Here is a 27965-nt window from a genome sequence, read left to right as displayed (position 1 = left end):
CGTGGGTTTTCTCCGGGTACTCCGGTTTCCTCCCACATTCCAAAAACATGCTAGGTTAATTGGCGACTCCAAATTGTCCATAGGTATGAATGTGAGTGTGAATGGTTGTTTGTCTATATGTGCTCTGTGATTGGCTGGCGACCAGTCCAGGGTGTACTTTGCCTCTTGCCCAAAATGAGCTGGGATAGGTTCCAGCACCCCCAGGAACCATGTGAGGATAAGCGGTAGAAAATGAATGAATGAATGAAGGAATGTTTACATTGCTTCTAAAATGGAAGATTTCTCTGTAGCGACCCACTCCACATATATCACATCATGAAAGTAAAGTAAAGTTAGTCATTAAAGCTGTTGACATAAACTCTAAACCCCCATGGTGCAGTTTTATGTCGATGTAAATTGGTGTTAAGTTTATGGCTTACATTGAAGATGCAGTCTGTATGTGATTTAGGATCACATGATCAGATTCTAAGTGGACTATTGCGTTCAAACTGTCCGGAAGTGAGACAAAAAACACGACTTCGCAGCCGGGAAGGCAACACACTGACTGACCGAACGGCCGACTAATTAGGAAACTGTCTACGGGACGGAACGTTCATAAATACTTGTGGAACATCTCGCACATACAGTACAGTCTGCACTGGGACGCTCCAGATGGCCCCCTCGCCTTCGTGACATTATCTGCGTGATGCACCGCCAGCGACACTTTGACATGATTCATAGCGTGACAATGGCGGTCATCATCACACTCGATGTTTATCACGGCCATGAGCTGTTTTCAGTATTTTGGTGTCTTATTTGTTGACATAAGCTGGTTAAAATATTATAAGCACAATAATAAACATATTGTTAAATCATCATAAATGCGGCAATGAATGCGCAAAGGCGCTAACAACCGTGGCTGTAGGCAACACTACATGTTTTAACTTAATCCACAAGATGGCGGCGCTATTAATGATGGCTGAGCAGTTTGGTCCTACTACAACATTGGTTGTGTTGCTGTTGTGCAATATACTAATAGTGAACAAATGATCACGTCGTCAAAGAAAGCTACTGTATGTTTTTTCTTTCCACTTTCTCATGCACTCCAAGTCATTATTGAAGAAGAACAGCCTCTCTCCAATTAACGCCTCGTTCTCTCTGCAGTTGAGGTAAATAAAATGTCGATCTTTGATGCAGCTCGTGCCACACAGGATGTAGTTCTCCAAAATGGTGGACTTCTTTGACAAGTGACTAGAATGACGTTGTGTGCTTGTGTAGACCTTCAACCAACCTGCTTCTTTCCCCAACAAAGACCTGTTCTAACTTTTGAGTCAGTCCTGATTCCATTGTGGTGTCATAGTCTTGGGTGGTTCCACCAAGATGGAGGATCTCGTGTCGTTCACCAACTCCCAAAGTTGAGTTTTGGTCCCAAAGAGACACCAGGAAGACGGCTTCCGTTCTGGAAATTTCCACAGTTTGGTGTCACATCTCAAGTGGGGGCAGTGGAAAGCTCCAAAAGTGGAAAGGTCCTACGAGATCTGACCGATGCCCGAAGGCCGCAGTTGTCCGCTGACATCTCCTTCTGATTGGTGTTTGTAAAGGTCACACGGCATGAGCGGGAGGGGCTGCCCCTGCTCGCCTCCCACCACGGCCTCGTATGGCGGTGCCGCCTCCATTGGGAAGGAGATGGAAGCCACATGTTGATGCTCCAGTAGTCCTGTCGGGTGTTGCGATGAAGCGGAACTGGCTGAGCTCTCTCCTCTGCGTGACGGGGGATCGGAATTGGAGTTGTTTGGTGTCCCTTCACCTTCCGTGAGACTTTGACAGGGGTCCCATAATGAATATGGTGGTGGGTCGTCTGTGGGTATGTAGATCTGAGTGGAGTGTGGGCCGACACATTCATCGTAGCTGTGGAGAAAAAAAAAACATTAATTCAGGAAGTGCTACATAAAAGATGGGAAGATATTTACTTGGCATTAATTCCATTAGAGGGCGGCACGGTGCTTGAGTGGTTAGCGCGCAGACCTCACAGCTAGGAGACCAAGGTTCAATTCCACCCTCGGCCATCAGTTTGCATGTTTTTCCCTGTGCATGCGTGGGTTTTCTCCGAGTACTCCGGTTTCCTCCCACATTCCAAAAACATGCTAGGTTAATTGGCGACTCCAAATTGTCCATAGGTATGAATGTGAGTGTGAATGGTTGTTTGTCTATATGTGCCCTGTGATTGGCTGGCGACCAGTCCAGGGTGTACCCCGCCTCTCGCCCGAAGACAGCTGGGATAGGCTCCAGCACCCCCACGACCCTCGTGAGGAAAAGCGGTTGGAAATGAATGAATAATTCCATTAACTAGGTCCGACTCCAACGGAAACGGATGTTAACCGCATCGGTTTTTCCCAACCCAATTAATCTGTTAAGGATTAATTAATTAATTACTTTTTAATGTATTTATTTAATTTTTAATTATTAATTAATTAATTTCAGCTGTGTGTCCAGGCAGCGCCCTTGCGTCCGGCTTCTGAGCTCCACCTTACCAGCTATGCCTTTGACAAAGTGTGTCCGACAATGAGTGCTCCTCCTCGGGCAGGCAAGGTTGCGGAGCGAAGCGGGTTAACCAAGAGGAGAGTAAATTAAAATTAAAGTTGTAGTAAATTAAACAGACCGTTTGGGTTGGGAGTAGGATGTTTGTGGAAACACTTCTGGAAGATCTAGAAAGCTTTCTGTGAAGGTTATTGTGTGTAGCTGCTCTATAGGAGTCCACAATTCAATACAAAGCACAGAAAATTAGCATAATAGGTCCCCTTTAAGATGACTACACGACCTAACCTTGTTGATATGAATATTGGCATGACATATATGTGTTATGTGTTAATCATCAATCTTGTTTTAAATGATACATTTGTACTTTCTGGCATGCTGTCCTCCATGCATGGTTTTATCAATGAAGCAGTTCACTGTAAACATAAGCGTTCCTTGACGTGCTAAGAAAATAACACCCACGCATGCACATTGGCATGCTACAATCCTCCACCGCTTTAATTCACTTTGGCTAAGAGACATGTTGAGGTGCAAATTGGCGACAGAAACGGGACTCCAGCGAGGGAGTAGAGGTGCTGTGGAGGTCCTGCGACACTTTAAATCCCAGTAGCATTGCTCTCCCCATTACAGTCCTGCCTGTGTGGCTAGCGAGGTATCACACCCAACGTTGGACGTGCTACGCTACAATTTCCCCTAAAGTGCGTGCGCTTGCCAAGTGTGAATGGAAGATTTGGTCGGGGAGTTACACGTCCGCCTCGGCTTATCCGTCGGCCTCTAGTGTGTCGTTTTTTTTTGTCACGCATTTTAAAACAAGAATACAGTAGTCTGAGATGACAAAACCACCCTCCAAGGCACAACAAGAAATAAATCCCCGGCCCTCGTTGATGTCAGCATGTTGGGATTTGAACCACAAGAAACAAGGCTGGCCACCATCCAAGACAAGGACACAGTTTGTAGCCAGAGGCAGATGTTGTTCAAGCAGACAAGCTTAGATACAAAGTGGAAGTTGTTGTCAAGAAGCTGACGAATAGCAGCCCATAAAAACAACACAACAGCCTGCTTCCGACATCGACAACATCCACTTCCTGATTAGCGTCACCTGAAATTGGTCATCAAACCAAAACCGCCATGAGCCTTGTCACAAGTTCTTTAACTCCGCATCCTTCATCAAGATACGTCCGGTCATGTGACATATGAGTTGACAATAGATCAAAACTGTTTCCTTCAGCAAAAATTCTGCACATTCTTTTGGCGTTCGGCTGTAATATGGATAAATATCTCACTTCTAAACTACGACTGTAGTGTCTTTGTCTCCTTTCACAATGAATGTTCTATCTGGTGGTATGAAGGATGTCCTCGTAGCATCGTTAGCCCAGGACAACCATAGACATAGACTTCCTTTATTTTCATTGCACAATAACACAGCAGTGAAATTGCCAACAAAATGTTGTTGCCTGTTATTATAATAATAAATAATAATAATAAAAATGTGGAGGATAAATAGATGACATGTCATTCATTCATTTTCTACCGCTTATTATATACGAGGGTCGCGGGGGTGCTGGAACCTATCCCAGCTGTCTTCGGGCGAGAGGTGGGGTACACCCTGGACTGGTCGCCAGCCAATCACAGGGCACATATAGACAAACAACCATTCACACTCACATTCATACCTATGGACAATTTGGAGTCGCCAATTAACCTAGCATGTTTTTGGAATGTGGGAGGAAACCGGAGTACCCGGAGAAAACCCACGCATGCACGGGGAGAACATGCAAACTCCACATAGAGATGGCTGAGGGTGGAATTGAACTCGGGTCTCCTAGCTGTGAGGTCTGCGATCTAACCATTCGACCGCTGTGCAGCCAGTAAATTGCACAAATAATTTCAATAATTTTGAATAAATAATAATAATTTAAAGTTTTGCGTGTGCATGTAATGATCACAGCAGAGTATTCAAAGTCTTATCACCGTCGTTACTTTGTATTGTACAGTATCTCATATTGCAGCAAGCATTTCATTCTGTCCTTGTCCCCTGTCAAGGGATAATACTACAGAAAGCAAACTATAAGGTACACAAAATAGTATAGTATAGTAATAGTATATAATAGTAGTTACTGAGGAACTAATGAGTAGTGGTTAAGGTTAGGAACTACTGTAATTTTGTGTACCTTATTTAAAGTGTCACCAGCAAATTTGTATTTTTACAGCGCATAAACGTGTATGGTGTTCTGCGTCCTGATTGGCTAAGGGAGAACCCACGCATTGTCTAAGGGACTGTCAGCCATTGGCAATCAGTCTTCTTCCTTCCTGTGCAATACAAAATACATTTGGCTTGCCAACAACATCCACTATGTCCACGAAAGGTTCTGCACCGTAAAAGGCACCCTGTGGTCACACCCAATAGGGCGAGGAGAAAGAAGTTGAAGGAAGACAATACACGGATGTAGTATATGGGAAAATACGACTTTTAAGAATTTGTTTTAACAAGGATACGAAAACGTTGCGACCGCGTTTCTGCTTCACAATATCACTTGGCATGTTGGAATTAATCTTTCCCCTCATCGAACCACAGCTCCTTCAGTGTCAGCAGCACTCATGCACCATGCTGGAACGTAAATCTACACTGCTACGGTGAAATGTGAGGGCTGTACTCACTTAGTACACACGTATATACAGTATATAAATAGAAGGAGGACCTCTGGCATGATGCTCTGCAGTGTTGGATGGGATTCAACTAAGGATGCTGCGATCGGGGTTTTATGGCGGCGATTCTCATCAATGATTGACACGTCATTTTGTTGGCAGAACTACCTGATCGGTTTTAGAAAGGTGTTTATCTGTATACGTTGATGGCATGTTTTTTTTAGGGGGGCAAATAGGCTGATATTGATAGGCGGTTGATCGATCGGAGCATCTTTAGATCCAACATATGGTGTGTGTGTGTGTGTGTGTGTGTGTAGTTGGCAGGCTTGAGCTTGTCTCCACTGTGAGAGCAATTTACCTGCTGTGTTACCAAGCCATATAGATACAGCGTTGTTGTTGTTTTGGTGTGTGTGTGTATGTGTATGTATGTGTGTGTGTGTGTGTGTCTCAGCATGAGGAAGTGGAGGCTTTCAGTCTCCACAGGTGAGCGCGTGTAATGTGTGTGTTGGAAATATAACATTCTCAGTAGGCGAGCAGCTGATCTGGGTTTCTTTCAACCATCTGTGGCGCGCACACACACACTGCCGCATGGTCACATGACCTTAACTGCCTGCCTGAAAATATATAATTTGTATATGTGTGTGTATTTGTATGAGTTTGCAGCTGTTAGATTTCCATACAACTTTGGTTCCCCGAGTAAAGGGGTCGGGAACCTTTTTAGCTAAAGGAGCCACATACAGTATTTTAAAATGTACTTCCATGTTATTTAATATGTAGTATCTTATATCTATTGGCTTTCTTTCTTTCTTTTATGTCCTTGCAATTTCCTCTATACACACACACACACACACCACAGGGGAAAGGGTGTGTTTGAATTATTAAAGTTGCCAATTAAACCAGCTGACATTTTACATCAAACACACCATGACGTTGGCCTTTTTACACGCACACATCCAAAGGGCAGCCGAGGGAAGCATCACTTACTCATAAATGAATTAGTACAAAGGAGGTCAATGGAGGAGCACGAGGAGAAGAGGAGGACACCGGTGTTTGATGGGAATGATGGTGCCTCTTTAATACAAATCAAACTTTATTAATGTGCAAAGAAACAACACAGACACTCACCGTGGAGGAGAATCTGGGTACAAGTGGTTGACTTGTGATAGACTGAAAGAGTCAAAGTCCAAACCAGGAGGAAAGTCTTCTAAGCAGTTGGACCTCAGTTCTCCTACAGAACCTCCAAAGGAGTAACCATCCGGACCTGGAAAGAAATAGTCCCATTTTACTAAGCACTTAACAAAATGTCAGCGTCTATGCCGACCGACCGTAGCTGGCTCGTAGGTGAGGGTTCCTCAGTCGACTGTCTTTGCGCAGGCTGCCCACGATGATGGTGACGCAGGAGAGGAAGAGCACCAGGCCTATAACGATCCCCGCCACCACCAGAGGAGACACCAGGAGAGAGGCCTCCCCTCCTGAATCCCTCTCGCTCCTGCAGTCCGGGTACTCCCCATGGCTCTGGTTGGAGCTCACTGGTGGACCAGAAAGAACCATACATTCATTCATTTTGCTGGGGGTGCTGGAGGAGATGCAGCTAGAGCCTATCCCAGCTGTCTTCTTGCGAGAGGTGGGGTACACACTGGACTGGTCGCCAGCCAATCACAGGGCACATATAGACAAACTACCATTCACACTCACATTCATACCTTTGGACAATTTGGAGTACCCAGAGAAAACCCACACATGCACGAGGAGAACATGCAAACTCCAAACAGACACGGCCAATGATGGAATCGAACTCGGGTCTCCTAGCTACGATGCCAGCGTGCAAACCACTCAACCACCGTGCAGCCAAATAATGATACAGTATGTTTTGAAATGAAGACAAGAAGAACATGGCCATTGGTTGTGTAGTGGGTCACCAACACGGTGCACACGGGCGCTGGGGCGCCCCATAAGTACCACATAAGCCCCCCGCCAACCTGTTCTAAAAATAACTCATGTAGCTGCATCTTATTTTTTGGGGTTGCTATTGTTGTTTAGATCCCACTTCCATTTCTATGCCGCTTATCCTAACTTGGGTCACAGGGGGTATGCTGGAGCCTATCCCAGCTGACTTCGGGCGGCCATGTTTTTCCCACCAACCCAGCTTCAATTTTAAACATTTTTAGCCTTTTTCAGGAGTAGAAAAGTTACCTTATGAACAAACACATCCTTTAATATGGATAATAATCGGAGACTGCACTTGTGGGAAAGGTTGAAAGATGGCTTCCTTCCTCGTCCTGCAGGTGCGAAGCGTCCCAATACTTTTGTATGTGCCTGTTACTATGCTGAAGTAAAAGCTGGGAAGGATCCACGCCGAGAAGCTGCATGCCAAGCGTCGTCGTGTGAGCCGAGCGGTGCACGGGGATGTCACGTTACATAACAGCTTTATTCCTCTGCACACATCACACTGCTTATTTTCTTTCCTCTTAGTGTCGCCATCTTTCCAAGCCTCCTTCCCCCAGGACTTACTCCACTTCAGCGTGTGACAGATAATTAGAGCTGCAGTTTACATACACACACACACACAGGCTGTGTCCTTCTCCGCCGTTTAACGTCTCATTTGGGTTGTTTTACTCCTGCATGCCTGCTTGTCTGTTTTCATCTATGCTAGCTGCCTATCAGGGCTTCTGCGCTAATTCTAATATTTGTACTACATAGTTTAGCATGTTTACATGGAAGTAGAAGTGCAAAAATTAAGGCATGGTTTAATGCTGCTGATTCTAATACAGAAAAATGCTGTATAAATAAATGTATTGAAATTGGCATGGTATGGTATGGTATGGACTTGTGGTCATCCCATAAAATAGTCAACATTTATTAATTCATTCATTTTCTACCGCTTATCCTCACGAGGGTCGTAAGGAGTGTTGGAGCCTATCCCAGCTATCTTTGGACGAGAGGCGGGGTACACCCTGGACTGGTCGCCAGCCAATCACAGGGCACATATAGACAAACAACCATTCACACTCACATTCATACCTGTGGACAATTTGGAGTTGGTAATTAACCTAGCATGTTTTTGTGTTGAGGAACCCCCGGAAATGCAAACTCCACACAGAGATGGCTGAGGGTGGAATTGAACTCAGGTCTCCTAGCTGTGAGGCCTGATTGCTAACCAATCATTTATTAATGAATTTCTTTAATTTCACGTCATAAATGGCAATTCTACGAGATGACATATTAAAGGACATTCATTCATTCATTTTCTACCGCTTTTCCTCACAAGGGTCGGAGCGTGCTGGAGCTTATCCCAGCTGTCTTTGGGCGAGAGGCGGGGTACACCCTGGACTGGTCGCCAGCCAATCACAGGGCACATATAGACAAACAACCATTCACACTCACATTCATACCTATGGACAATTTGGAGTCGCTAATTAACCTAGCATGTTTTTGGAATGTGGGAGGAAACCGGAGTAAATAGTCAACATAAAATCAAATCCAAATCATCACACACAAGTGTGTTTCCACTGAAGTATCAACACAATAATAGGCTTGTTTGCATTTGACTCTAAACATGGTGCTCAAATATGAATCTGTCATCCTTGCACGTCGGGTGTGTTCCCGTAGAGTTAATGATATCGAGGAGATGAAAACGTCAAATGAAAAGCAAATCACGTTAGCAGACAGAGAAGAGAGGAGACGAGGATGCCTCGGAGCGCTTGTCGGGTGTCTCTCTGAGAACAGAGACGATTTTCCAAGACGAGATGAGTCTCCGCGACAGTTTGGTGTGTGGCGAGAGAACATTTCCCTCATCTCGGCAATGAGTGTGAAAGCAGACGACAGCAGACAACTCAATTACTGACGCCGAGACGAGCTGCAGAGAGGCACGAGGAGAAAGTGATACCAAGCTCTGGGAAACCATATATGATATGATATGATATGATTCAAAGAATGAAAACAAACATGATGGTCATATTACAATGCTTGAAGTTACATTGACATCTTTGCAAATTTGCCAGTATTAACAGCTCCGAATGAACTAAAAATGTAAGTCAGCACAGGTATCAGTATCTGAAAACCTACTCACCTAATACGAATAATACTAATACCTAATACTAGTTTTTTAAAAGTAGCAGGATATTTGAGTCACATTTCTTTAATTATGTTACTATGAACAATGATGGCTTGCGTTCTAAGACGCCATGTTATTTATTTTGAATTTTGATTGTATTTTCTGGGATTTTTGCACATACTTAAAAGCAAATTATACTTCTGAATTACAAGTTACAAAATAGCCATGTATACATGGACCCAAATATTCCAATTGCATTCGGTTTATTTGCTCAAACTGAAACAATTTAACCTTTGTATATTTTTATATACCTCATTCTGGCTGCACGGTGATCGAGTGGTTAGCGCGCACAGCTAGGAGACCCCGAGTTCAATCCCAACCCTCGGCCATCTCTGTGTGGAGTTTGCATGTCCGGGTACTCCGGTTTCCTCCCACATTCCCAAAACATGCTAGGTTAATTGGCGACTCCAAAATTGTCCATAGGTATGAATGTAAGTGTGAATGGTTGTTTGTCTATATGTGCCCTGTGATTGGCTGGCGACCAGTCCAGGATGTACCCCGCTTCTCGCCCGAAGCGTTAGAAAATTAATGAATGAATACACCTCATTCCGAAAGAAAAGTGCCAATCTGAATGAACATATAATCGGATTCACAGGGGTGGAATATTCCTTTCCCCATTCTGATTGTGGTATCTTGTACCCGCTCAAACGGAAAGTTTTCAGGGTGCGTTCTTCTTAGTTGTGTGTGTTTTTTTTTTTAAATCATCAAATATTCAGTCTAAAAAAAACAAGGTAGTATCCACTCAACCAATGAACATTCCATTGTTGTGCATCACAGCCACAGTATGGAGCCTAAATGCAGTTATGTCAAAGGTCAGCATAGCGTGTCCATGTGTGTGCATTCATCCCAGGGAGCCTCTATTTGCCGGTGTCAGCTGCTATAAAGGCTAAGAGACCGCGCTATAGGCTGCTGCTACCACTCCGTGTGCGGCGAGGCTTCCCACATTAGCTGCATGCATTATGGAGGAGCATCAAACCCACGCTTGCATCCTCTGTGACACTTTGTCATTCTGAGTTACCAGCACCTTCTCGCCACTGTCAAACACACCGTAACGCCAGCTGACTCTGCGTCCGTCCACCACCGTCCCCCATGGCAGCCATGTTGAAGGATTATTTTCTACAAACAATGACTAGTCTTTAAAGTATCAGTGATGGAATGTTCCTAATTAGCCAATTGCGGCTTTTATTATGAAAACACTCAATAGGTTATTAATTAGGACTGTAAATATTAGTTTTTAATCATGCAATGAATATTTTACAATAAAAATAATTTTAATGGTTGTTTGTCTATATGTGCCCTGTGATTGGCTGGCGACCAGTCCAGGGTGTACCCTGCCTCTCACCCGAAGACAGCTGGGATAGGCTCCAGCACCCCCCGCGACCCTCGTGACGAAAAGTGGTAGAAAATGAATGACTGAATGAAAAATAATTTTAAAAACAAAATAGGCGGCACGGCGGTCGAGTGGTTAGCGCGCAGACCTCACAGCTAGGAGACCAGGGTTCAATTCCACTCTCGGCCATCTCTGTGTGAAGTTTGCATATTCTCCCCGTGCATGCGTGGGTTTTCTCCGGGTACTCCGGTTTCCTCCCACATTCCAAAAACATGCTAGGTTAATTGGTGACTCCAAATTGTCCATAGGTATGAATGTGAGTGTGAATGGTTGTTTGTCTACATGTGCCCTGTGATTGGCTGGCGACCAGTCCAGAGTGTACCCCGCCTTTCGCCAGCTGGGATAGGCTCCAGCATCCCCCCGCGACCCTCGTGAGGAAAAGCGGTAGAAAATGAATGAATGAATGAATGATTTGCAGAAATGAATAATATTTTTAATGACCTCTCATGGCCCACCTGCAGTAACACCACAACCCACACTTTGGGAATCACTGATTTCGAGGATGCCACAAAGTGATTTGGCTGTTACAGTACTTGTACCTGTGTACATTCGTCTATGTTTTCCAAAACATCCTGTGTGTCGTTCAGTTAGATCGGGATGCTCATCGGAAAACGTTAGCATCATTAATCTATCTAAACATTTGGCATGCCTGTCATCTTAAACAATACGGAAAAAAACAGCATGCTGGATGTACTTTTAATAAATAAAACACCTCATTTACTTATATGTCATTATATATGAAATAGTTATTTTGATAGTAGTTATGTGGATAGAGTGTTATTAGTGTACACACACACACACGCAGTATTAAATTAGGGTGGCTATTTAGAAGAGGAGTAAGTGGGTCACTAAACAGAAGAGTGTGAATATGGGTCACAACACATCATATACCCATTCCAGGATTTGAACCTGCTGGCCCACATGGATGCCTGCTTTTAATAATAAACATGTTAAACATTAACATTGTAACGTGGATGATAGCAACTTAGTTGGGTCTGAATTATTGGCGCCCTCTGCTGGTTGCTGCCATGTCATTAAGTTATAAGTTTGACAGAGTGCCACTATCCCAAAGCAGACAGGTATATATCCCTGTGTGATTGTTCAACGTCGGTGTAAATCCTGCTTTGACCCATCCATAAATGCTGCTTCTGTCGTTGTGATTGGTCGGATGGACTCCGATGGCCTCTTAGATCCAACCTTAGATTGGCTGTACAGCTTCAAATCTGTCTCTGATTGGATCCGTTAAGAACTTCATCATCGCTGGAAATACCCAAGTTATCTACTGGTCCAGAGTTGGACCAACACGTGCTCACACCACCGATCCCTTTCGAAGCCGCCTGCTGGGAATGAGGATGTTAGGTGTGATGGTTTTTTCCATTAGCGAGTGCGGTCGAGTGGGATCTGGTCCGGTTTGTGTACTGCAGGAAGTCTCACCTCTTTCTCAGCAAGTCCAAACACCTTCTCGCCTCTCGGGAAGCAGCTGCTATGGCTATTTATACTTGGAATTAATTAAGTAATTACTTCAGATTGTTGCCTAGTTTCCTAAATCCACCAATTAATGCATCAATAGTCGCCGGGTGTTCGGTCTACTAAGGCAAATAACCACTGGAGTCACAAATGATTGTCGATAGAAGAAATATGAGGGACAATTTTAATTAGAGAAAAGAATATGCAGGGGAATGAATGCCAAATCACAAATAAGCTGGGATGGACTGTCATGATTGGTCAACATCCAGCTGCTTTATCTACCTCTGTATGCGCTTTAAAATGTTGGCATTAATGAGTGTACTTGTACTGTTGTTTATGGCTGAGCAGTGTCAGTGTACCACTGTTACAACATTGGTTCTGCAGCATCCAGCTGCATTATCTACCTCTGCATGCGCTTTAAAATGTTGGCATGAGTGTACTTGCTGCACTGTTGTTTATGGCTGAGCAGTGCCAGTATACCATAGTTACAACAGTGGTTCTGTAGCATCCAGCTAATTTATCTACCTCTGCATGCGCTTTAAAATGTTGGCATCAATGTACTTGCGGTACTGTTGTTTATGGCTGAGCAGTGTCCGCCATACCGCTGTTACAACATTAGTTCTGCAGCATCCAGCTGCTTTATCTACCTCTGCATGCGCTTTCAAATGTTGGCGTGAGTGTACTTGCTGTACTGTTGTTTATGGCTGAGCAGTGTCTTCCATACCATTGTTACAACATTGGTTCTGTCACATCCAGCTGCTTTATCTACCTCTGCATGAGCTTAAAATGTTGGCATGAATGTACTTGCTGTACTTTTGATTATGGCTGAGCAGTGTCAGTGTACCGCTGTTACAACATTGGTTCTGTAGCATCCAGCTGCTTTATCTACCTCTGCATGCGCTTTAAAATGTTGGCATGAGTGTACTTGCTGTACTGTTGTTTATGGCTGAGCAGTGTCAGTGTACTGCTGTTACAACATTGGTTCTGTAGCATCCAGCTGCTTTATCTACCTCTGCATGCGCTTTAAAATGTTGGCATGAGTGTACTTGCTGTACTGTTGTTTATGGCTGAGCAGTGTCTTCCATACCGTTGTTACAACATTGGTTCTCTAGCATCCAGCTGCTTTATCTACCTCTGCATGCGCTTTAAAATGTTGGCACGAGTGCAAGTGCTGTACTGTTGTTTATGGCTGAGCAGTGTCAGTGTACTGCTGTTACAACATTGGTTCTGTTGCTGCAGAAATCTGATTTTTTTAAATTATTGGAGCCCTCTAGACATGAAGTGAGACTCTATAGTCGCCTTTACACATAGAGTATCTGTATACTGTTATACTGTTCTGTATACAATACAGCCTTATACTTGATGCAACCTACTTAGCTTTAGATTTGAAATGCTTTCTTACAGGTTAGGTTTAGTTTAAAAACAACACATTCTTACGTGACAAAGCTGCAGGTGTATTAATAACGAAAATGTGTTCAGTTCTTATTGTGTTTTAAACATCACTTATTTGTTATTCCCTGTGAGGCTCCTGCCCGGCCCTGCTCGTCATCTCTCTCTCCCGTTTTCTCAGAAGCGCTGTGTGGGCGGTAATGAGCGTCCAGAATAAGGCGGAGGAGATGATGCAATAGAGGAGAGGAGAGGAAGAGGCCATGTTCAATCAGGTCTCTACTCAATACGCAAATAAATATGAAATAAATAAACTCATGGAAATACAGCTCCTATGTCTGTCACAGCCTTCCGATGAAACAGAGGACATTCAAGGGATTTTGTGTCAATAATGGAGTCAGAGATGCTGGCAAAAAGACATTTACCCTTTAACTCCTCATCCTCATCCTCCTCCTCATCCAGTCGTTCCAAGTCACCTCCCTCAATTTGTCTCTCTGCTCTCCCCCTCCAGAGGGCCATTGTTTCCCCGTGATAACCTTTTAGCTCGCTAACTAGTTGGAGACGGACAGGTAGTCAGGGAGGTGGGGGGGGGGGGGCACAGGTATACGACAAAAACAAACACCAGGGGGCAGTTTTGCAAATTTCAGCTCATTTAGCGCGATCCAATAGTGATACTTTGTTTAAATTCACTTCAAGTGTCTGTTGTAGTGTATTTCATATAATTTCATATTATTATTAGGGTCCTATGGATATTATATATCAGACAGATAGTCACCTTTACACACACATTACCCAATTTTGTAGGCGTAGTGAGTGAATATAGGCCATTTAAGAGACTTGTGCTTGTGTGTGTGTTGCAGTAAATGTGTTCCAGATGTGTGAAGTTCTAGTTTATCCTCACAAGGGTGGCAGGGGGTGCTGGAGCCTATCCCAGCTGTCTTCAGGCAAGAGGCTGGACTGGTGGCCAGCCAATCACAGGGCACATATAGACAAACAACCATTCACACTCACAATCATAACTATGGACAATTTGGAGTCGCCAATTAACCTAGCATGTTTTTGGAATGTGGGAGGAAACCGAAGTACCCGGAGAAAACCCACGCATGCACGGGGAGAACATGCAAACTCCAAACAGAGATGGCCGAGGGTGGAATTGAACTCGGGTCTCCTAGCTGTGAGGCCTGCGCGCTAACCACTCGCCAAATATCATCACATCAGTACTAGTAACAAAACATACAAAAACAAAACAAATAACGGTGATAGGAACAAGCCCCGGGCGCTGAGGTTTCAGGGGGCTTTTCACCCGTAATTTTGCAGCCTGTTTTTATGATGATTTTTGTCGAGATCATTCAAAACTAGTTTAGAAAAAATTTGAACTGCAAAAGTCAGAGGTCACTTATGTGGGACAAAAATGATTTTTTTGTGAATCAAAAATGTCCATCCACAAAGTCTTCCCACCAAGTTTAAAGCAATTGTCCAAAATGTGTTTGCTCAGATGCTGGACTCTGCTGTCACTGATTCACTCCTAGCGTGTCCACACACACACGCTAGGAAGCTAGCAAGTCATTTTTTTTCCAGTTCTTGTTTTGTGTCAAAGTGACACCTCCTATCTTGATCACCTGTGGTGCGCTCTAATTGTTTGTGGGTGGGCGATTAGTGAGGCAGAACTGCCTGTTGGTTGACCCGCTAAGGCTGGCATACTTAAGCGCACGGCTCATATCCATTTAGATAGCGTTAAGTCAACGACCTTACGCGGCGGCAACAGACCAGGACGCTTGGATGGCCGCAGAGAAGCCGAGCGACACAGATGGAGGCTAAAAACGCTGTTAAAAGCACTTTTTATTTCCTTCCTCCTCCACCCATTTCCATAAAGGGAGGCAATGTGATGATTGATGGCTGGTGAGCGGGGAGGCGAGGCGATGGCTGATGGATAAATGATGTGTGCAGCGAGCAGGAACAGACGCAGATTCCATTTCAGATGTGCCAGCATCACAGCGGTGCCCCCGTATGTAGATTGTGTTCAGTCTTTATCTTTTTTGCCACTGATATCATGCACACACACACACACACACACATACACACAATGACATGACACAATGACATGTCCTTGAGGGTTTCGTTTTTACACACTGGTATTTGCCTTGATGCTTCCTTTAATACCTCTCATTTAATGCGGTTCGTTGTTGCGTTCATGTGTGACGTGCTGAATCAGCCCACTTTACGTTCTTCTAACTTCTTCTATGGATGTTTGTGCCACGTAGAAATGTGCAGCTTTCCAAATTGTATTGTTGCCTACCATGTTTAATTGAATTCTTATTTTTGAATTGATTCTGTCTTACTTGTTGATGGTTGGAAAACATGTTATTTAGCTGACAGTCCAGGGTGTACCCCGCCTCTCGCCTGAAGACAGCTGGGATAGGCTCCAGCACCCCCGTGACCCTCGTGAGGATAAGCGGTAGAAAATGAATGAATGCTTCTGATTCCGATACCGATCATCCATGAGTGAGATCGTCCGATACAGATACTGATCACATTGGATGAACTGTACACTTTCCAATGTATTTATAATAAATGCTATTAGCCAAGGGCACCATTAGACAATTCCAAAGCCCCCTGGCTAATAATAAACTTTTAAAATCTTTTGTACAGCCAGTGAAGGACAGGCAAAACGTGTAAACAAAGATGCAAGAATAGTTGAATCGTTTTGATGAGGGAGTGACCAAACATGCTGGCATCGATTGGCGTATAGCCTGTGTCAAAGTGAAGAAATTGACGTTTACGGAACGAACAGAGTCCCTTCCCTAGCCCTGCTGAGGTGCGTCATTTGTGTGTCATTGTGACACAACGATATGTAGGATTTGCTGCCGATTGTTTTTTTTTGTCATCAGTTTTGAAAGGTATTTAGCGGCATGTGCCAATCACATGCTTTTTACGAAAATCGGCCGATATTGGTTTGATGGTTGATCAGTTTAAGATTACTATTTTTTATTTCCAAGGATTTCAAGAGTGTCCTATCAAGTTTCAAAGTCAAACTGTACCTCCATCCCAGTCAAGTGTTCACTCGGTAAAGATGTTGACTGACTGAAATATTCAGAATAAGCAGACAGATGTTGATGATCGTGGTTTGGGACCATGTGGGCTTCTCTGGGGCACAGAAAAGCCTCGGGCTTGAACGGCTGTCATATGGTCCATGTCTGACTGGGCTGCTTAAACCCACAGGAGGTGGGTTAGACCAGGATTTCCCCTTGAGTGGCAAAGTGGACTGACTTTTGGGAAAGTTTTGTTGAGTTATTTCTACGAGCAAGTTCTTGTCAGATCAGGATTCTATAGTCCAGGTTGTGCCACGACTTGGTGTGCATCGCAATTGGCCTTCAGCTCGAGCTATATAGGGTCTATTAGTAACTAGTTCCATATCCAACACATATCATGTCAATGATCATTAAAAGTTGTCTTTGGTGGTCTTAAATGCTCGTTTCCTGTAAATACTTTGTCCTTCCATCCTGGTCTTTAACCACAAAGAAGCGTGCAAAATGTCACTCATTGAGCACACAAGGAAGCGTCTTATCTCCACACGGCTACCCATCCCTGAGCTTTTTATCTGTCTCTTTGCTGGCTGCCTTTATCCACCATGCTATTTTCTTTTCCTGGGAGGGAAGCACGCCCCGGAGCGCCGGGAGGGATCAGGTGTCAGGGGGCTCCGCGGAAAAAGAGTCAGTCGCGGACGTGAATAATAGATCAGAGAGTGAAGGAGAACCGAGAGAAGAGCGGCTGGAGGAAGGACGAGGAGGTGGAAGGTGGCTTGTCGATGGAGAGAAAGAGATTTAAAGGGCAGAGGGAAACAGGACTGGACAAAGACGGTGGGGTGGGGTGGGGTGGGGTGGGGACGTGTCCAATTGAGTCCATCTGTTCTTATGTCCTGCATCTCCTTGCTGCATCCAGCATGGTTATGACGTGTTGCATAAGACTTATCTTTTATTGAGGCGTCTATAAATATGTCCCGTGTTCTCTTGGGTTTAAAAGCCCAACCTCTGATCCCGCTATAAATAAATACAAGATGGCCACCAGAACAGCGGCAAAACAAAGCACGCTCTCGTTGTCACTTCCTACCACAAACATAAATATACTTTCATCTTTGAGAAAACTTAGCAAGTCACATGGATTGCCTTTGTTGACAACATCCATTAATAGATAGTACACGGCATTGACCCACATGATTTGCTAGCATAGCTAGCAGGCGATAACAGATATTTCACTTCCTTAAATTACCATCACAAAAATGTCTGGTTTTGCTTGAGAGCTCACTGATGATCTGTTGAATCAGTTTAAATCGATCAATCGATCTCCTCGATATCTCATTTTGATGCTAAATGAATGGAAAGTCAGCCATCTGCAACAAGTGAAGTCTCATAACAGATAAATTGGAAATGATACCCATCTTTATCTGGAACTGGTATTTTCTACAACAGCTTGAATTTCGGACTTCAAGGCACTATTTATACGTGTCGTTTGAACAAAATGACGAAAAAGTTAACATTTACTGTATACATGGATTTTTCGATACACTGAATTCCCACACGGTACACATTAAGTGAGGGACAGGAAGTGAAACATCACAGTTAATTGCTTCTAGATCGAACCGCAAATTTATGCATATAGAGATTAATTAATTCGTTCATGTTCTACTGCCTATCCCCACGAGGGTTGCAGGCATGCTGGAGCCTATCCCAGCTGTCTTCGGGCGAGAGGCGGGGTACACCCTGGACTTGTCGCCAGCCAATCACAGGGCACATATAGACAAACGACCATTCACACTCACATTCATACCTATGGACAATTTGGAGTCGCCAATTAACCTAGCATGTTTTTGGAATGTAGGAGGAAACTGGAGTACCCGGAGAAAACCCACACATGCACGGGGAGAACATGCAAACTCCACACAGATGCCCGAGGGGGGAATTGAATCCATGTCTCCTAACTGTGTTACCTGTGCGGTAACCACTCGTCCACTCAGCAGTTTTCATATTAATAAATGTAATATTTTTGGAGCTTAGAAAACCTGTTTCGGACTTTCTAAATACAATTTTGAATGGATTAGAGATATGGATATGGATAATGGATTTTTGAATTAGAGCCCTGTAGACATAAAATAACACCCCTATAGTTACTTTACACTTCTATTAGTCTTTGTTTTCAACACATTGCTCAACCGTAATGCACAGGCTACAAGCTCAATGCAGGATCACGAGAGAGAGTCGTCACTTTAAACATAGCATGCTAACGAACTAAATAGTTAGCCATTAATTTGTTTATTCTAAACTTAAGAAAGGGTTTCAGTTGTATTGGGAAAGGACGACATAGTAAGATAATAACTTACTATTCCCACACAGAATGAGGGGGGAGAACCTTTGGGCAGTATGAAGGTCATGTAATGTAACATTACTGACACCTAGTGACCAGAATAATGGATATTTCTGTCTTTCAATATTTTGGGTCTTTGGTTCTTAGTCAACCTTAGTCAACTTAGTCATTTATTAATAAATTTCCAAAAAAATGCAGTACAGTAAGGGAGCAATGTTCGAACCGCAACCGCCATGTAGCGAGAGTCGTGACTAGCAATAGTGCCAAGGAGAAGCCTTAGCTTCCGTTGTTAAAGTCGTGGCCTACACAGTGAAATACAAAAACGGTCAAAGACAAGCGAAGAAGACAAAAGCAATGTGCCGCCATTGTCCACTAGAGACAGGGAACGGTAAAATAAGGCAACATGATGCAGTTAACCAGACAATTACACGGACGTATTTACTTGAAGACGTATGAATTGTAGCCATAAATCATTTTCTGATTGCAAAAAAAGGGTTATAAAAGTTTTTTTTTCCTACCTGAGCAGATCAATTTCATCAGCATGAACTCGTGTTCACAGTGTTTCCTCCCAGCACATCTCAACAGGCAGGAAGCCAACTTCAACTGGTCTCCAGCACACGCTGCTGCTGCTGCTGCTGCGTACGCCACTGCAAGGGCGGAGGGATTAGAGGGTGAGGGAGGAAAGGAAAGGAAAGGAAAGGAAAGGAGAGGGTGTAGGTGGGGGGGAGTCAAAGCATAGGAGAGAGACGAGCAGGTGAGGTGTCGGCCCCCCACGAAAACACACTGCAAGCAGGTAGATGGGCAAATATGACGAAAGGGAAGTGAACGAGTGATGAGAGCGTGCAGCATCCTCGCCTGCTGTTTATAAAGCCTCAGGCTCTCTCCCTCTGTGTGTGTGTGCATGTGTGTGTGTGTGTGTTGTCACGTCACCGTGTGTGTAAATGTTATCCATTGCTTTCTTTTCCGGAACATGACCACAGGGTTGAAGTGTTACAATCAATAACACACAGAAGTCATATACTTAATTATGCAGCGTTAGCTTACACAACAAGTCAGCTGAGCGACTGTCTTCTGCATCTGCCTATCTCACAACAACAACTACCCTCATGTCCTCCTTTACTACATCCATAAACCTCTAAACGCAGGATCCTTCTACTAATATAGTCACTATCTCTCCTCTGGACATGTCCGAACCATCTCAGTCTGGCCTTTCTGACATTATCTCGAGGTTTCTAACATGTGATGTAATCGTTCCTGATCCTATCCATCCTGGTCACTCCCAATAAGAACCTCAGCATCGTCATCTCTGCTACTTCCAGTTCTGCTTCCTGTATTTTCCTCAGTGGTCTCTGTCTCTCACCACAGTATATATTTATAGGTTATCACATGGTTTGTCTGGTATCAGGCCAGGTATCATGCCCCCCATGCCCCCTTCGGTCTCGGGCTGATACTGGCACGCGGAGGGGCATGATACTGGGCCTGATACCAGACAAACCATGTGATGATCTTATTATCACATACTACAGTATTAATTGTCCCTGTACCCTAGAAACCGTTCATGAATGATACGGGAAAAGGCCGAAATGATACTGTGTCAAAGCCCAGGGCAGTGATACTGATAAAATATAGAGTTTAACCATGTCCAGTATCAGCCCCCGTAGCCGTCTGTGCTCTGTCAACATGTCAGCGGTTGACACTCCCGGCGAAAGACAAATAGGGAAAATAGCAAACAGAATATTAGAAATGGAACATTTTATCACCATTAATGAGGAGGACACTCTTGAAATGATCGGAAAAACTAAAAATGCAAATACAAGTCGGAAAACCAAGGGCGACTGCAACTGCAAGAACGAACGAAGACTGGTAGAAAGTATTCCCCCGCCTGAATTAGACAAATACGTGTATGTTTATTGTAACGTCGTTGCCGACGCTATGGAAAGGACACGACTGTGATTTTATTACACAACAATAATGGCTACTGTCGGCCGTAACCACGCCGTTGCAACCACTGCCAGCAACGCAACAGTGCTTCCTCAACACGACACGCCCCCACCCCTGGTGCATTCACAGTCACCCGGAGCAGTCAGACACTCAAGAGCACAACATGTCAACATGAACACGTCAGGGTCGCTACATTATTTTATCAATCAGAAAAGAAAATGGGGATGAATACGAGCCTGATTCTCTCATATCAAAATTCAACTCTCTGGCACGTTACATGATGGAAAAACGAAAGTACGTGATAATAAGCTCATGATTAAATAGTATGTGATAATAAGATCATCTCTTTAATAAGATCATCTACTATTTAATCATGAGCTTATTATCACATACTATTTAATCAAAAGACCATTTTGTTTCCAGAAAATGTTCAGTTTATTACATGTATTATATCTAAACAATGTAATGTAAACACAATAATTGCAAAAATATTTCAACAATAATATTTTATCAACAGTCTTATCTTATCAATGTCTGACAATTAAAGTTCCATTAATCAAGTTTGGGTTTTTTTGGTGACTGGAGAAGTACTAGGAATATTTATAGTTACAGTGACAAAACAAAACGCTGTGTGTTCACGCTTGTGCGCTGTTCTCTGATTGGTTGTTTCACGGAGTGGACAGCTACGGGGGCTGATACTGGACATGGTTAAACTCTATATTTTATCAGTATCACTGCCCTGGGTTTTGACACAGTATCATTTCGGCCTTTTCCCGTATCATTCATGGGCGGTTTCTAGGGTACAGGGACAATTAATACTGTAGTATGTGATAAATGTTTATACTGTATATATTATGTAATATTATGAAAACTGCTATTTTATGTTTCTCTTCTGAAAAGTAGCACCTTCTCTTCTTATATAGTGTCGGGACTGACCAACGCTGCTCCCCCCTCCCACACTGCCGTTCAATGACATGTCATCTTGTCTTCAGCACATGAGACGTCATGCTGTGATTTCCTCTCGTTCAGGAAGTACAGTCGCTCACTGCCCGTGTCCTGCACAGTGTGAACGCGTGTGCATGTGGATCACGCGTTCTGCCTCTTTGTTACGTAACAGTCCCAGCTAATTCAGACAAACATTGCAGACAGCACACCCTGGCTGATACAGTGTACTGTGTGATTTTTGTTGTTTTTTGACGGTGAGATAGCATGTGTGTCGATGACTATATGCGCTACACAGACTTTGCAAACAAAGTCAGAGGAGAGGAGCTTAAACGCTCACTTTTGAAGCCGCACCTTTTCACATACAGTCACCACTATAACCAAAATGCTAAAATGCAGCCGAGATCACTGCCAAGACGACCACATGACAGAGGACGGCTTTGTAAACAAAACAAAAAAAAAGGTAGTTTCAGCTACACATCTTAAAACAAGGCAAAGATTAGTTTTTTTGTTATCCTTTTAAAAATCCAATTATCCCTTCTATTGCAAAGTGAATAGAATGAGAGATTTAACTGATGCAGTCCCATCTGACTTACGTAAGAGGCACATATTTTTGATATACTGTACTGTAATCCTGAGCCGAGCGTTCAAACACCCAGCGTTGGATTCAAGAGTTGTTTTTGTCAATTCACCATATATAAAAAAAATACATCATTTTTTCCCCTTCATTGCGATTAAATTAAACAGGGAGTTTGAAAATGTAATGGTAATGGTTTTATTTCATTTGAACATGCATCAGATTACAATTGAATGCATCACATAATCAGTTCACAGTTCCACATGTCCAAAAGGAGTAGGAAGAAGCAAAGCTTATTAAATCCTACCCCTCCATCTGGTACTTTTACAATCAGTAACTGTTACATTTGTTCACTTCCTGCTTTCCTAATAATTTTTTTTTAATTTTATTTAATTTTTGTCACGTACCGAAGTACGAGGTGATATGACCATACAATGACATAATGTGTACCATAGTAAGTGTCAATATAGTAATATATATAGCACATCATGACTGGTTCAAGACTATTCATCAACTGCTTGAATGTTACATAAAGTGTATATACAGGGAATTTAAAAATCTAAATATAAAGGCGGGTATATTTTTATGCAGGGTCTACCATCAATATACTACCAGATGTGCAAAAATCTGGAGGATAGCATTGTAAGTTTGATCATTTTGTTGTTCTTCTACGAATAAGCTAACCTATCATGATGTTTTGTTATCATAACATCAATCACATTTCCATACTGTATAGCTGCCAGTGTGTTTTTATTTATTTATTGGATGTATTGCGGGTGAAGACCAGCATCTCCAGCTGTGCCTACAGTCATACATAGTCCATGAAAGGACCACCACATGTTGACATATCCCATCCAGAGATGATTTATGTGGATTTGTTAGCATGTAAAGCAGGAAGTGAGTGAACTCAAAGGGCTTTGTGTGTAACACTGACCTTTACACTTGGGTGGAGAGAGAAAAATAGATTTAATTTATAGCGGGGAAGCCCATGCTCACACTGCACACCATGCAAATAAACCGATCCATCTTGCATGAGGGTATTTACAGTAAGTAAAGTGTCCACATTAACTGATTGTAATGGAAATGAAGTGGAAACTGCTCAATTTCCTCATAAAATGAATTCAACTGCAAAAACGAAGACGAATATCAATTTACAAACTACTGTCCAGTTCCCTTATTAACATAATTTTATAAAATAATCAAGAAGCTATTCAATAACAGGTTGGACAAATGTATTAATAAGTATGAATTACTGACAGAAAGCCAATAAGGAGCTAACATTTCAACCTCCATGGCACTGATCGAAATTACTGAGTAGCAGCAGTATTTATGGATCTGACAAAAGCCTTTGATGCAATTAATCACAATATCCTAATTATGAAATTAGAAAGGTATGGAATCAGAGGATTAGTTTTGAATCGGGTCAAAAGCTACCTAGCTTTAAATATTACATGTGGAGTACCCCAGAGGTCAATACTGGGACCCAAATAATTCATCATGTATATTCATGACAACTGTAGTAACAAGACTTAAAGTTAGTACTATTTACAGATGATACCGCCGTGTTATATTGTGGAGAAACCTTACTTTATGACCAATTTTAATTGCAACATGAACACCATATTCTCCCTATTTCTCATTTATATACATACAGTATACGTATATTTACATCCGAGTTACTGCAATGAGGGCTGAGTGATGATATTCCGCGAAATCATGGTAGCTGATGCTGCTGCCGTTTGCTGCCAGGTGCAAAGGTCAGCGTACTTTGCTGCTGAAACAAGAGAGTTTAAAGTTGTGTGGGAGGAAGAGGAGAGCAGAGCAGAGCCGAGCGGGAGATGAGTCCATCCAAAAATCACTACAACACGCCTACAGGGCTCCTATGGTGTGTGTGTGAATATATATTTTATTATTTTTATAACTCAGCTGCATGAAATTGGAGAAAACTGATACATTTGCACACTATTAGCTTATAAAGTGAATATCCTTACGCCGCACGGTGTGTGAGTGGTTACCATGTTGGCCACACAGTCAAGAGATCAGGTAGAACCTGGGTTCGAGTCTTTGCTTGGGCATCACATTGTGGAGTTGCTTGTACTCTTTGTGCGTGCGTGGGTTTTCTCTCCCGGACTTCCTCCCACATTCCAAAAATACACACGTTAGGTTAATAAAGACTCTAAATTGTCCATCGTCTACTTTATATGTGCCCTGTGATTGGCTGGCGACCAGTCTAGGATGCACCTCACCTCTCGTTAAAGGGGAACTGCACTTTTGTTGGAATTTTGCCCATCATTCACAATCCTTATGTGAAACATGAACACATATTTAGTTCCCTTTTCTGTGCATTATAACACAATATGAGTTAATATGAGCTAGCTAACAATGCATGTCTTTGGGACACACCTATTTCAACTATGAAGGTTTTTAAAAATTAAAAAAAAACTAACAATGGTGCATCGTCTGATATAGATGCTGTGATCATACCCTGTCAATAACAGCGGTATCATACAGCTACAACATGTCCATGTCCGCTCTCCTTGGGATGGCTGTGTCTTCCAGCACAAGACTCCAGTCCTCAAGTAAAAAAATGCTGACAGCAAACCAACATCTTGTTGAGTCTTTGAGAGCTAGGTATCCACTCGTCTGTCTGTGAATGACGCTGAGGTGAGTGATTAGCGATGTGTCGTGTTAGTCTGCTAGCTAACAATACTTTTTTATGTTACCTGCTACAATAACAATAACAATTTTGCTGTAGCTTGGTTAATATACAGTTGGTTGTGTAAGTGGAACACTGTTGGCATTTTATTGTGAGGGCTGTAGCGTCAAAATAGGTATTTCCCATGATGTCCGTTGTTAGCTAGCTCATATTAACTCGTTTTCTCGCTCTAACATGTTCATGTTTCACATAAGGATTGTGAATGATGGGCAATATTAACAAAAAAAAAGTGCAGTTCCCCTTTAAAGTCTGCTGGGACGTGCTCCAGCATACCCCTGCGACCCTTGTGATGACAAGCGGCATAGAAATTTGAGTTTGAGACGTAGGGAAATTTTACTTATAAGACAAAAAACTATATGACAATATTCATTCATTCATTCATTTTCTACCGCTTATCCTCACAGGGGTTGCGGGGTTCACCCTGGACTGGTCGCCAGCCAATCACAGGGCACATATAGTCAGACAACCATTCACACTCACATTCATACCTATGGACAATTTGGAGTCGCCAATTAACCTAGCATGTTTTTGGAATGTGCGAGGAAACCGAAGCACCCGAAGAAAACCCATGTATGCACGGTGAGAACATGCAAACTCCACACAGAGATGGCCGAGGGTGGAATTGAACTCGGGTTTCCTAGCTGTGAGGCCTGTGTGCTAATCACTTTTCCAACGTGCAGCCTATACTATGACAACATTCATTCATTCATTTTCTACCGCTTTTCCTCACGAGGGTCGCGGGGGGTGCTGGAGCCTATCCCAACTGTCTTCGGGCGAGAGGCGGGGTACACCCTGGACTAGTCGCCAGCCAATCACAGGGCACATATAGACAAACAACCATTCACACTCACATTCATACCTATGGACAATTTGGAGTCGCCAATTAACCTAGCATGTTTTTGGAATGTGGGAGGAAACCGGAGTACCCGGAGAAAACCCACGCATGCACGGGGAGAACATGCAAACTCCACACAGAGATGGCCGAGGGTGGAATTGAACTCGGGTTTCCTAGCTGTGAGGCCTGTGTGCTAACCACTTGTGCAATGTGAAGCCTATACTATGACAACATATTGCGATCTAATTTCCCGCCTCCACCCACGAAGAGACTCTATGGAACAAACGTGCCAAAGTGCTGAAAACAATGCACAGAGTGAACTCTCACACGCAAGCATATGGCAATGTATTAAGACTGGGAAAATTATCATTTTCATTTATTGTGTCATTAATGAATTCATTTATCTGAATTCCCACGAACTAGACATTTTGTTATGTTTTAATCTCACCATATCTGGTGACATGAGAGCATTGTTAAATTAGCAACTGTAATTTTAATACTAATATTTTCTGCATTTTCTTCTCCTAATATAATCATTTAATACATCACATGCATCCACAAATAAGAAAGAAGTTGTTCTCAGCTGCTGTAGTTTGTGCAGCTACACTAATGTCAGCACATATGGTAGATATTAGACAGTAAATAGGTAATTATCATCATTAAATGGCCACCCGCTTGCATGCTTACCTGCATAGGGATAAACATCCGAATGTGCAGTCATCAGCGCTGATGTCCATGTGTCTCTTCACATCAATGACACCGTGGTGATGAGCACCCTCCTCTTCCTCCTCCTCCTCTTATTCCCGCCTCCCGGGACCTGGCCCACCTCCTCAGAATAACTCTCGGTCAAACTAGGTATGATATAAAAAAAAAGGAAGAAAACTCCCATACGAAGACGATGCGATGATGATGATGATGATGATGATGCGTGTGCACCCTCTTCCTGTCGAAGCTGTCCCACACTCACAGCATCATGCTCGTCCGCGTCCCCGCCCTCCTCCTCCTCCTCCTCCTCCAGTCTGCTTCGTCTTCTGTCGACATCAGCAGCATCAGCAGCATCAGCATCCCGGTAGCATCCTTATGTCTTTTGCACCACTTCCGTCCACGTTTCTCATCCCCAGCGTGTATATTTCTTTGTCCACTTCCGGCAAAGCAAAAAAAAGTGTGTCACGTATCCCGTCACTTTTAAATTAAATGTAAAATAACAATATATAAGTTCGCTAATGGAAAAGTTTAAGTTCCCCAAAACGCGTATGCACATTGTAAATAAGTACGTTTACTGGTTGGTCAGCGTTCCTTCATTTAAGTGTATACAAATTTGTATTCTTAAAACAATTTTAAATAATACAAAAACACAACTAATCCCACCAAATTTATATTTCCTGTTGCGAAATTCAAAACAGAAGACAGTTTCGTATTTTTTTTTAACATTTCAGTGAATAAATAAACGGATAAAGTGTAACAATAGTACAGTGGCTGTGATGCTTATTTTAACCACAAGATGGCGACAAAGTAACATGCACTAAATACTTACCAGTTCCTTGGTTCGTTCTGACCTGATGTTAAATTACACACACACACACACACACACACACACACACACACACACACAAGCACGCATGTTTTTGGCATTATTGTCCAACTTTGTCTGCTATGAACTAAAAAAGGTTGGCAAACAAAGAGGATGAGAAAGGGGATATCCTTCTTTTCACAATGTTGTTAAGTGCCGGCCACTGCACACAGGATGTTTTAGTCAAACAGCTGGCGGCAGCCATTGTTTAAACGCCCTCTTTGTGTGTACATTTGCATCATCCGCAGTGGAAAGTTGTGAACCGTAGCTTAAAAACCACGATGTCTCTCCCTTGATTGCATTACCCGCAACGTCTAATTAGGAACCGCAGCGTGTTAGCGAATGTCGGTGGAGATGATGGACCTCTCCTATGCCCGCCTCCTGCAGCTGTGTGTTATTTTAACAGTCAGGTTTGTTTGTAAGCGCGTCATTGGCCTTTGTGATGGTTGACTGCAACGCTATGCCAGCTAGCAATGACGAGCGGGCTGAGATCCATTTGCTGTATAATC

At 43.1% G+C, this 27965-nt stretch overlaps 1 protein-coding gene and 1 long non-coding RNA gene across 2 annotated transcripts in view; one reads left to right on the top strand and one right to left on the bottom strand.

Moving 5' to 3' along the window:
• The window catches only part of LOC131108219 (uncharacterized), a 113596-nt gene that overhangs the window by 6686 nt on the left and 78945 nt on the right, over window positions 1–27965 (top strand). The gene's annotated exons all lie outside the window — the stretch shown is intronic.
• On the bottom strand, window positions 131–26957 carry bean1 (brain expressed, associated with NEDD4, 1). The gene is made up of 5 exons (XM_058059076.1): window positions 26574–26957; window positions 19394–19522; window positions 6486–6689; window positions 6286–6421; window positions 131–1887 (listed from the first exon to the last, which is right to left on the bottom strand). The coding sequence occupies exons 1-5, from the start codon at window positions 26605–26607 to the stop codon at window positions 1509–1511; spliced, it is 882 nt and encodes a 293-aa protein (XP_057915059.1). The 5' UTR covers window positions 26608–26957; the 3' UTR covers window positions 131–1508.

The sequence above is a fragment of the Doryrhamphus excisus genome, chromosome 20 (genome assembly GCF_030265055.1).
Source record: "Doryrhamphus excisus isolate RoL2022-K1 chromosome 20, RoL_Dexc_1.0, whole genome shotgun sequence".
Lineage (NCBI taxonomy): Eukaryota > Metazoa > Chordata > Actinopteri > Syngnathiformes > Syngnathidae > Doryrhamphus > Doryrhamphus excisus.
The sequence above is the reverse complement of the archived record's forward strand: the minus strand, read 5'-3'. Positions and strand labels throughout refer to the sequence as shown.

Bases quoted from the DNA above. Each gene is read 5' to 3' on its own strand.
- bean1 (XM_058059076.1), bottom strand. From the start codon at position 26,607: ATGACTGCACATTCGGATGTTTATCCCTATGCAG. The intron at 19,523-26,573 runs GTAAGCATGCAA...CCGCCCTTGCAG, and splicing joins GGATGTTTATCCCTATGCAG to TGGCGTACGCAGCAGCAGCA. The intron at 1,888-6,285 runs GTGAGTGTCTGT...TTTTCTCCACAG, and splicing joins TACCCAGATTCTCCTCCACG to CTACGATGAATGTGTCGGCC.